The sequence below is a fragment of the Falco rusticolus genome, chromosome 2 (assembly GCF_015220075.1).
Source record: "Falco rusticolus isolate bFalRus1 chromosome 2, bFalRus1.pri, whole genome shotgun sequence".
NCBI lineage: Eukaryota > Metazoa > Chordata > Aves > Falconiformes > Falconidae > Falco > Falco rusticolus.
The window spans coordinates 96,117,333-96,129,841 of NC_051188.1; the positions used below are offsets into that span (position 1 = coordinate 96,117,333).

At 36.5% G+C, this 12,509-nt stretch overlaps 1 protein-coding gene across 5 annotated transcripts in view; it reads right to left on the reverse strand.

The window, feature by feature from the left end:
* WWC3 (WWC family member 3) overlaps positions 1-12,509 on the reverse strand; it is a 103,637-nt gene that overhangs the window by 57,098 nt on the left and 34,030 nt on the right. For all 5 annotated transcript variants that reach the window (XM_037377491.1, XM_037377490.1, XM_037377489.1 and 2 more), the window contains exons 2-4: positions 8,396-8,505; positions 3,443-3,646; positions 341-417 (exon numbers count right to left, since the gene is read on the reverse strand). In XM_037377491.1, the coding sequence (XP_037233388.1) occupies positions 341-417; positions 3,443-3,646; positions 8,396-8,505 (391 nt within the window). The remainder of the gene's footprint in view (positions 1-340; positions 418-3,442; positions 3,647-8,395; positions 8,506-12,509) is intronic.

Below are 12,509 nucleotides of genomic sequence, written 5' to 3' on the forward strand. Positions count from 1 at the left end.
GCATTTAATCAAGAAAGAATCTGGCTGCAGAGTATTCACTGCTTGTGGCAGTTCACACAGAGATTTCTGAAAGACAGACTGAGTTCGCCTCTGATATCCATGATAAAAATCTTTATGCTTGTAACATGGAAAAAACATTACTTTGCAAAGCACTGAAATGCAGTAAATATATACTCATTTGCATTGAACAATAGGTCAGAGTAGTAGAGCAGTTTTAATATATTTCTAAAAATGCATGCAACATCCAGTGTAAATGCTAAAGTAAAAGAAAAACACATAGTCCCACTCCCTTCCCCATGTCTAATTCATATTTTTACAAAATGAAAAAAAAATTACTCACTCTGTCACGACGGCTGGCTATTTCTGCTTTAATCTGATATGGATCATACTTGGTATTAGTTGAAAATCCAGAGAATGCTAAACAGATGGAAAACAGCATTTTAAATCTTTTTTTTTTTCCCTCCTTAATACATTTGTTAAGATGTGGCACTATGTAACAGATCATTGTATTCATTCTTTGTGTTGCAAGTCACAAGGTTTTAAAATAATCCTCTGTGCTAAAGTAGAACCAAAGAATTACCTTTGGCCTGTCTGACTTTTTTTTTTTTTTTTTTTTTTGTCCTGAACAACAACAAAATGTGTATATACCAGCACTGCATCTAACTTAAAAGCAACTGCCTTCCATGACAGGATGGTGGCATTTACTGATGCAATTAACAATTGGCAATTCCTTCCTAGGTATGTTGAATTAACAGTATGATAAGGACTAAAGTAAACAAAACTATGGTCAGAACAAAATTCAATGACCTACAGAAAGAAGTTGCTTCCTAAAGCAACAGCATGGGGAACCAAATACAGATCAGCCTCTGGCAAGTGAGCTTTTAACACAAGCATATCTAGAGTCAAGCAATGATTTCAAGCAGCAGTATTACAAGCTAAAGCCTAGACAGATGAAATAAAGGTCCTAGAGGACAAGACTAACCATGATTTATTGAGTAAATCATTTACAGCAGCACTGGCCCACTGAAAAATGCCTGGTATGTGAGTGGACGGGGTTGTGCTGTTAGACCTACCATCCTTTTGTAGGGCTGAAGGTTGCCCCATATCTGTATCTGCATTGCACTGAGCTCTTTGACTCTCAAAAGAATACTGCAATGCCAAGGTCACGTCAAGTGTGCAGGAACTTACCAAAACGAGTAGTCATGCCTGGGCTAATTCTCTAAATCCAGGATTTTCTATGGAAAATTTTTTTTTTAAACAGTGCTGATCACAACTGAGTCACAAAACTGCTGCATGGGCACCTCCCTGCCAACCCACAACCACTGAGCTCACACCACCTCCCACTCATAAGCACACAACACTGAGTTAATGGCAGCACCCACAAGCAGGGAGAGGAAAAAACAGTTTGTGAAGTCTTCGTTCTTTTAACACAACATACTGAAACAAGTGGTGGTGGAGGCAGGAATATGTGCAATACAAGCACCCAGCTTTGGTCATCTAATTGCACTTGAATGAGGATCCTAAGATTTCCATACAATAGACAGAGAAGCAAGCATCCCAGAGTGGAGTGGAGGAATCAAATTAAGAAAAACAAGTGGAGAAGCCTTGGGGAATCTTGGAGTTGACAGTATGATTAAACCCCAAAACGGAAATTTTTTTTAAAATGTATCAACTGACTGATCAGCCCATCACATTTTCTCAGAACAGATGCATATGACCCTAAACCAATATAAAATATATTAACATATCTGTAGAAAATGTAAATATTTTTTCACCTGAAAACAAGTGAAAGGTTTTATTTAAATGATTTTATAGTATCTTATTATCAATTCCACAGATATACCTAAAAAACTAACAGAAGATTGAGAAACATAAAAGTCAATTGACATAGCATTTGTATTCATGCTACAGATAACCTCCAATTTTGTCATTTTCAGTCATATTTTGTTGACGTTTCAAGCAACTGTTTTTTTCCAAGAGCTTTAAAAATATGAAAAACAGGTTATATTTTTCTAGTATACTATCATCTTCAACAGAGGTTTCTGTATAGACGCCTGAAGTAATTCAGCAAAACACACTACAGAACTATTGCAAATTTTCGAAAACAAAAAGCCCAAGCTCCTAGAAATGTGTTGTAATACATGTATATTTAAATTTTATAATCTAAAAAAATATTAATGACCGTATTCCAAGTCTTTAAACAGTAGGTAAACACTCTTTAAAAAGTATTTTTTTAATTTCTTTCTTAATAATAAGAAAAAAATAATCTTTCTTAATAATTCTTGAGAAACTTGAAAATAACAGGGAGAAATAAGACTAGTCACAACTGTTCAGTTATGTCACAAACTAAATCACCGAGTACATATAATTAAAACTAAACAAAAAGATGAGATAATCCCAGTTCAACAGTAAAAGAACACTTGGTCAAGACCACCTGGAACACCTCAGCCCTACAATACATCTTTTATTCAGGATTTTGGCATACATATGAATTACCTTGGACTAGTAAATGCCAGTGGATCAGTAGCTAAACACTTCTATCCAGATGCCTGCTTTACCACCCCCACCATGGTCAGATTTCTTGAACATTTTCAGAAAGGGCTAAGCAGAGCTTCACATACTTATCAAGCACTTCACATTTACCAGCAAATCCTGCAGTTAAACAATGGCTGTACACACGGCAGCCACTGAAAAGCCACCAGCACAGTGAAACTCCACTCCACACAGGGCTGGTGGATACATCCATTTGATACACTTCTTTGAACTAGATATTTTGACTTTTCAGCAGACACCCCCTTTCTGGTTGCACCAGCCAACAGCCATGAGAGCAGCGCAACAACTTTAGATTTCAGAAAAAAAGTTATCATCTACTCCAAGCTACCAGAGACATCTAAAGAATGAATAGGGCAAGAAATCAAGGCTCTACAACCCACACCACCAGCGTTAGGATCAGAAGCTGGCATTCAAGAATGAAGTGCGCTAAGGAGACACCGCTTACTACTTCATGGTTAGAGGCACTCTTGACCATAACACCTTGCCCTTAACTCTTCATAAGTCAATAAACCAACCATGGATCCACAGAAGGCTTCCCCATGTCAAGGACGGAATAAGCTATGAATTTAGGAGAGCAAATAGGTGGCTGGTCCAGCAACATTCAGTCTTATATTTGTTGCCTTGCACGAAGCGTCACTACGGCTGGCCCTGAGATGACTACAGATGCTAGCTGGAATATATCCCCATTTAATCTTAAAAAGGCATGTTCTCATAGACCTAACAGGAAACAGAAGTCCCCGAATAGCAGAGTCAAAAGAGAGCACCTCACTTCTGTAGTCAAGATTTTCATTCAGAGGACAACTGGGTGATGGAAACATGTCACACTATTTCTTAAACCACATGTTGTGAGAGGCAGATGGGTAAAAAAAGAAAAGTCTAGTAAACTCACAGCTGGCATAAGAACGGCTGTCATCCTCACACATTTTGTGCAATTGTTGATATTCTTCTTGAGCTAGTTCAAAACGCTGCTGCTTTATTTGGTAAATCTCTTTCTTGGCATTGAGTGCCTCCTGGGCAACTATTAAATATTCCTTTAGCATGCGTTCCTGCTCCCTTCTCCATTGCTCCCTTGGGTCCTCAATTTGTGTGAGCTCTAAGGAGAAAAGCATTAAAAAAAATAAAAAATTAGGACACTTTATCCCACAAATACAAATTATTTTGTGAAGGTCTGCTCTTAACAAGCACACTTAACACTACAGGGCTCAAAATCACTCCAGAGATGAGAAGAAGGAAGGAAGCAGAGTGAAAGAACAGGAAAAGCCCTTTCAAATATAAAAGGCATTTAAATCGGATTCTTTTCTTTACAAACTAGAGCAAACCCAAAGAAAACAGTGTTTTGGATCAAACCTTGGCTCACAGCCAACTTGAAAATTCTGAGAACTACCTAAAAACCCAGAACTACACAGGAGAGTGAAAGGAATCTCAGTGCTTAACCCGTAACTCTATACATGATTGGAACAACCTGAAGATACTACATACAACTTCACAAGTGTAACATCCCAAAAGGTGACTACATCTGCATAATTAAGAACAATAAGGTCATTCAACATAAAAGTTAGCATTTTAATCTCAAATCCATAAAATCATTTAAATGGCTTCTTTTTTTGCTTCAAGTGCAGCACCCTCATGCTTTCCCTTTCCAGGGTTTAGAACAGTTTGCATACAAATACAAGTAAAAAATAGGTTTCCAGTACAGAATCTTTCCCATATATGTTAATTCTTAAAGTTACTACCATACAGCAATTTCTTTGCAATTGCAAAGACATTTGAGAAAGACACAGGCCTTAAAATCCTAAAGAAATTATTGGTTCATTTGTTTTCTTTTGGTGGCGGTGCTCAAGCTAGCAAGTATGTTTTACATGAGGATGTCCACGTAAAGTCTCATGTTTAAGTGAATGTTAATTTCTGACGATTCAGGCTCTACCAGAAAGAAGCTGCTGCAGATGCAATGTCAGTCTTCAAAGTAGTGACAGAACCTACGTACAGTGAGGCAAGCACCTAGTCATTTTTTCCAAATTTTGTTTCTCACAAGAGATTAAAGCCAGTTATGTTTTGTATTAATCTTGAGTACATAATTCAGTATACTGGAGTCAGTGATGAAATAAGAAAGCATAAAAGATTGAGCCCAATACATTAAGAACTAATGGCGTCGAGGTCATGCTAGCAGCTCTACCATTTGAGAGCCCTCTGAAAAGTATATAAACAAACCCAAAAAACTCATCTATGAACAGTACTTCCAACAGATTTTTATATTACATTTCTAACAACCTTTTCTTTCAACAGCTGTAACTTTTCCCTCCCCACAACTCCTCACACTGCAACAATATAAAGATCTGCAATTTCTCCCTGCATCCCAGGGACCCTCAGTTCCCAGCCACACCTTTTGGCTCCAATGCCCCCAGACTACCTCTGCAGCCCACAACTCGACATGCTGTGGCTTGTTCCAGTCTCCATAAATCCTTCTCTGCATGCAGGGCAAGCATAAATAAACCAAGTTCACATGGCAGCCCGTCCTTTACTGAGGACATGACAATTTGCAATGCTATCTCATCTGTCTAGAAGTGTTCCTGGAAACTGTGCAAATTTAATATTCCTACAACTGCTAGTCCCCTATGGAAACCATGCAGAAATTAATAAACATTTACAAGACAGAAAACCTGGATCCTAGTGCCTCTTTTTGAATAGGAAATTAATAGCTCTAATCTCAATAAACAGCCAAGGCTAAAAAGTTATGTTGTATCACACATTAAACTTCTGAGGTGCTCCACTATAGGGCACTACATCTCTTAGCAAATTATTTCAGAAGCCTTCTAAAAAGCTAGCAGCAACCTTCTGAGGCAGAAAACTTCTTCAGTACAGTACTGACATTCTCTTCTGTTTTATAAAGTACAGAGGCTTCACTTTGCCCTGGATTTCTACAGTTTTGTCATGTAACAACAAAAATAAAGCTAAATTGTATGACAAAATTCACTTCCTTCATTTCTTTATGACCAATTAAAAAAAAAACCCAAAAATAAAAAAAAAAACCCAACCTACAGTAATTGAAGAACATCCCCAGACAAATGCAGAGAATATATTATTCCCTCACTGGGGAATGCCCAACTGGTTAAAGAAGACTTCAAAGGCTCCCAAGACTCTGAGGAGGAGGGAAAGGAATCCTGTGGCTGGCAGCCACCAAGGTTTTTAAGCAATGGTTGGACAAGAGCCAACAGCAGCTTAGTAAGGGTGTCAACAAAGTACTGAATTTACAGAACAAGATTGAGATCGGCGTTGGAAACACCATTGAGATTTACAGAGGATTCCTCTGTTTCTGGGGTTTTTCAATACAAACAGAAAGTTATTGCCTAGAAATCTTATTACTTTCTGAGTAAACAAACATAGCAAGAGGCTTAGAAAAATCACATGCATTTATGTTTTCTTTTAAAAGGTGCAAGGCAAAAAGCTTGAGATGGTACACAAAGCCTGAGAGGTCCCTGGTAAGCATAACTTTAGAAACACTGTCTTTGAATTATCCCTTGCATTTTCTCACAGTATTTCTTGAAACCGAAGCACTTCTGTTTCGTCAATTAACACAGAACTCCAATGCTGTATAAAACATTTAACCCGGTCAGCTGCTAAAGGCAGTCCGAATGTTTTCACGTGGAAATTGCTATTCCAAGTATTTCAGGCATAGTTCAGAATACAACATAAGGGACTCATTTCAGAAAAACATTTCTTCATTTCTGCACCAACTCTGCCACTTGCCTGACACCATCCCATGATGCATATGACTGTCTGCTCATTAGTTCTCACTTCTACAAAGGAGGTTAATGCAGTCTTGATTGGTATCTTTGTTGTCCACAGTTCAAAATTGGACTGAGTATCCTATTAATTTTTGAATAATTATTATCCAGCTATAATATCAACTCTGCCTTCCGTCTGAATATAAACCTTGCTTGTATATGCAAGCACTGTATTAGCCTAAGGGTGACAAACCCATTTTGCTGTGACGGTTGAATTACCATTTAGGATAATATCTGTGGGCTGCAAGTAATTAGTTATCATGAAAGAGACAAATTTTGCAATCTTGTTAATTGCAGAACGATTGCTTTCACTCTGTTCAGCACTGGCCCTACAAAGTTTCTATCCTTCTGTTCATAGATTACCTTTATTTAATTTCTAATATGATTAGTTTTACTTTTGCAGACCCATTTATATTACTCTTCTCTTTCTGTGCCTTCCCATTGAGCAGTTGGAAATTCAATTTCTCTCTGCGAAGACACTCTCCTATAGTTTTTGCTCTCAACTGCATGGAAAAAATGCAAGCCAGATCTGACATGTCCACAACGATTAATATCCTTTCTGTAAGTTCAAACTTGATGTCTGTGGCAAAGTAGCTAACAAAGCCTGAAAAGCGAAAAAAAAAAAAAAAAAAAGAGACTGATTTCCTTTGCATGCAATGGTGATTCTTACTCCTATCAAAGGTGCCTACTGGTGAGATGCTTTAGTAGCTTTTTTATTCATAGCATTGCAATGGGAGTTCATGTTCTACTCATTATCTACAGAGGCTGACAGCCTTTTATAAAGTTCAAGAAAACAAAAAAGAACAGTTGCCAATATGCTCATTTGTTTTCTTGTTTAATATGTGCATTCATGCACATATACATATGTTGGTGCAAGTGTACTCCATTACTGTACTCCAATGTAAAAATCACTTCAACATTAAGTGAAGTTACCATGACAGTTTAAACAGTAATCATCAGGCTACCTGTTCTTGTAAACAAAGTTATTGTAAGAACTTCCTAACAGTCTGTATTTATTGCCTTTCAACTGCCTCAGCTATCTATCTTTGTGATCAGTGCATTAACAGCTCTTTAAAGTTTATTATTTAATTTGTGATATCTGTTAGTTTCACAACAAGTAAGTAAGTATCTCTGTGGGTCAAACAACATGGGAAATTTGTTATTCTGTTGTTTTGTTGTTTTTTTTTTTAAATAAGCATGGCAGAAAGCCAAAAAACTATTTCTACGCTTCTATTTTTTTAATTGACTAGATTTCAAGTAGGTACTATTGCGGTTGTTTTTGCAGATTATACTATTTACCATTGCTGTGAAAGCCTATATAACTACTTCTTTTTTCCCCTCCCTGCCAGCTCCCAGTTCCCACAATATTGAAAGCATTCACTCATTGGTGATAAGACGCTTAATGATAGCAGCACAACACTAACAGCAGCAGTAGTACAAAGCTGTAAAGATAAGACATTTTCTTAAAAGCAGAACTGGCAAACGTGCCAGACAGTTGCGATACAAAGCTCAGCAATAGTCCAAGAGGGAAAATGTTGGAAATTTCTCCCTCTTAGTTTCCAAAAAGGATATCTGTTGTCTTTTTGATGGCACTTTGTACTACACTAAAGCATAAAGCCCACATTGCTTAAGAGAGGATGGGACTATTGTATTTCATAGTGCTTCTAATTAAAAATCAGCACTTTCTCTCAGAATGTGTTTTGTTTGTCAATACAGAAGAGTGAACTATGGATGACTGGGAAAACAGGAAATACAAGAGCATGACAATCTTAACATACGACAAAAAGCAACAACTAAATCACTGATACTCCACAGTATGACAAAGCAAAACAAGATAGTTTTATACACTGTAACTCAGTCACAGATTGTAGAAGTCTTTACAAATGGAAGAAGGATTGTACCCCCATTTGAAAGATGAGAAATTATATACAGCAAGAAATTATTTGAATACATTTTCTCACTGTACCATGAGGTGCATAAATGGTACGGGAAACATAGTTAATGTCATCAGGTAACATCAGCTTGCTAGGATTCCCCAAAATAATCATACATCTACTCACGATTTATGTGGTCCATATAATAAACTCCAATCTGTTGATCGTAAACAGTTTCCCATCCTAAAGGAAGCTCATCACCAACACAGTCAGCAAATGTCAATGGCTTTGTAATCCTGAAAAAATAAAAATAACACAAATAAATACAAAAGGTGCAGAGTTTACACTGCACACCATTTGATCACAAACTAGTTATGCTGCTTAGGAATGTGTTAATAACTACAAACACACAGTTTCAAAATAAAATTTCATTTAAATATGCTGACAGATACTCCCCAAACAGGTAAGACAAGCTTCTCCCTTCAAGTTTCCACATTTAACAGTTTAATTACAATGGCATGCAGTACTGCCAGTTTTTCTCCCATATTGCAAAGAACAAAAATGTGAAACTGGAGTTCACCACTGCTGAACACTAGTAGAAGCTTTATAGGCTTTAACTTCTTTAAGGTGTCCAAGCAGTATAATTGTTTCTCCTAAAAAAAAAAAAAAAAAAAAAAAAAGGAGAGACAGAAAATTTAAGAAAGCACTATATAGTAGATTTCTCCTCTTTTCAATTATACATCTCCAACTGTTAATGATATTTTAGTCCAGACCCATCCAAATTACTTTCCTCTCCCTCAAAAAGAGGACAAACACCTCTAAAGAATTACAAAGCCATTAAAGCAGAAATAGTAACTAAGAAGTAACAGCATTACTATCTAGCGGCGTAAAAATCACACACTGCTTGCTAGGCAAACTCTTCATAGGCCAGTGACTAATAGAAAACCAAAACAACAATTTCAGTATTGATAGGAATGTTGAAAATACTGGGTTACAAATTCTACAGAAACACTCTAAACCAACACTGTTCTAGAATATAAAGATGTATTAAAAAAATAGAAGGATCAAATGATGCAAATAAAAAAATCCTTAATATTCAGTCAAACCTGATCTATTTCCCAAATCATCATTTTAATTGTTACCTAACCCTTAAGATGTTTTCCTCTAAAAGCTGCCATAGCATTCCTTTACAGAAAATTTATTAATATAGTCACTTCAATTATACATGGGATATAGATCCAACACCTTCAGCATTTATTTGTTGAGGTGTTTCTAGCACACAGAATGATGACAGCTTTGCCAAGATTAAATACATGCATTAATTTAGGGGCTGAGTTCAGTTCAGCATAACCCATAGCATAATATTGTTTGGCATAAAATGGAAATTCCATTTGTATAACACCCAGTTAAGGTTTCCTGACACCAGATTTGGCCTATACTTACAACTACACTGCAGAATAGGGATCATTAGGACCGGTTATTGCACTTGATCTGACAACACCTGTATAAAACAACAACTTTGTCTGAACTAAAACTTGTCTGTGTCTGAGCTAGAAGTCCTTCCCCACCCCAAAACAAAACGAACCAGAAGAAACCAGTGGCAAAGACTTCAAATGATGGAAATACTACTACAACTACACGGTAGCTATTCCAATCACCCAGTAAGCACGCCATTCAACCACTAACGAAAAGCACATAACTTCACACATAGCAAATAGAAAAACTGCATTTACCTGCCTCCTAAAACCATTTTAGTATTGAGATCAAAGTGTTCAAAATTAACTGTAGTAGAATAAAAAAAGTTATCCTCGCTAGCTTAAATGTAATGTTTGAGCAGCTTTGTACAACAGTACAAAGATCAAGATATTTAGGTCAAATAATAAAGAGCTTGATCATATACTATGGATTCTCAAACACATATAAAAAGTTTAATAAGATGAAGATGTACATAAACTTGTGCACCACTATTTAAAGTAATTTTTTTTCCATTACTGACAAATATGTAGTTTACATCATGTAATCATGCAAATCCAAAGCTGCTGTATTCAAAAAACAAAATGTTACTATGGACTGGCATATGCATTCTTTCAGTAATTCATCTAGCAGTCAGGGAGACCAAATATTGCCAAAATACTTCTGATCTCCCTGGAATTCAGTCAAAATTAAAAATATAACGTGCAGCATTTTTTCTTAAAACTCTCATGGTTTTGTTCTGAAGATATCATGTTTACAATTTCTCCAAGTAGTCTAGACATTGGCTCCTAAATTACCACATGATAGACAAGATTTTCTTTGGAATGAGTTATGAGACATGCTTGCCTGTTATACAAACACACCCTCATCCTTTTTTTCATAAATAAAACCTGCACATGATACTCTAACCTTTTACACTACAAGAACTTTAATTCAATGCTCTCCATGATTCCCACCAGGGTTCAGACTTCCAAGACAAGGAAAACACTCACTTTCTGGAAAAAGGAGACTGAAGAAAGCCAGTGCATCTGGTCTGACCAGTTTTCATTCCAATGTTACAAAGCATGCATGAACAGTTTAATTAATGGTTTTGATGGAAACCTTGTAAGAAGAAGAACACACAAAAAACTGCCTTCCAGATATTTATACCATTATTAACTTGATGTTGCTCATTTTAAACTATATTGAAAGTTGCTCCAAATCTGATTCCCTTCAGACAAAGAACAACATCACACTAATTCTCAGTTCAGTTACAGTTACATCTATGTAGCTTGAACACTCTTTGTTCAATTCATCTAGGTCAAAACATGCAAAGCTTAAGCTAAGAACTGCAAGTCTCTCCCTGTGTTTTGCACTGGTTTAACTAAGTCAACTGAAAAAAATACATTTCTGGTTTAACCAGCACAACTCTGAGGGCAAGATTATTTTTTTTTTACAGTTAGGGAACTTAAGAGTTTCCAGAATAACAAAGACAAAACAGAACAGATGCAGATATGTATATTGGAGGTCCACCCCAAACTGCAGCAGTAGACTGCTGAAATTAAGTATCTTCTGGAAATATAGCTTGACTCTCTTGTGTTTTTTTTTTAAATTAGCTTAAGCACTGCGAAATGGGTCAGGTCTTTTCCGCTTCACTATAAAAAACTGTAGAAGGTACATCTGTAAAAACATTTCAAAGTATTAAAATAAAACCAAAAAACTTTATTAAGCATTATAAAGACAAAGACAGAACAAAAATGCTGCCATCCTTAATTAAATAAAAACCAGGGCTGACCTGAACTATGCTAATCACAGTAGTAAAGAATAAATATGGCATTTTATCTGTCACCAGTGATCATCCCCTGCCCCACTCCCCACCCCCTCCAACTGGTAGACAGTAGTAAGAAGGTTCTGAACTTCCAGTTGAAGACAGAATTCATCTGGGACCAGTTTACAACATTATCTGGTTGCAGCCACTGGACCTACAGCCCAGGTACAAGTGACTGTTGTCCACAGTAGCTAATTCTGCATATATCATAGCCAGACATAACTACAGATTAACCAGTTTGCTGAGTCTTCATTATCATGAAATGTTTATAGTTTCCCGAAGCAATGATGCTCCTCAGTCATTAGGCACCCAATCTTTGTGACTGTGAAAACCTTCAAATGCAAATATGGAAACATAGAAGAAAGCTTTCATAACCTAAATCCTGCACACCAAACTGAGAGAAAAATCTTTGAGCATTTTTACACACCTTGGATTTGTCACCTCTAACTCTGCCCAAATTAAACTTTTTTAAGAAGAAATGGAAGTCTATTATTTGCATATCTGAAAAACTCAAGTTTTATTAATATTTTCTCTGTATCAATTATCAAGCTAAACAGAATGCAGAAATCAAACTAGAAAACCGAACAGTTGAATAAATGAAGAGGTATTCTCCTGCTTGCATACTGATTTCATGTCTTCATCCATTACCCATACACAGAAGGATTCCAGAATATATTACTACAGCTTTCTGAATATGCAGCAGCAACAGGTATTTCTTGAATGCATCAGTTCATGCCAGAGAATGGGTGGGAAGGAAAGAAGATAGCAAAAGGCAATGGCTAAACGTCATTTCAGATAAATTACTGCGAAACTGCTCTCAGCTTTAGTATACTTTGTTAAAAGAATCTATTTTCCACCCCCAAAAAACCCACAGAAAGCCTCAAGCATTAACTAATAAAGGAAAACTTCTGGTTTCAAAGAAAAGGTATACTTCCACTCTCCAAAACACACTTTGACTGATAGTGTGGGGCAGCAATTTCATTGTCATGGATTTTAAAAAACAGAACCAGATCACTAACA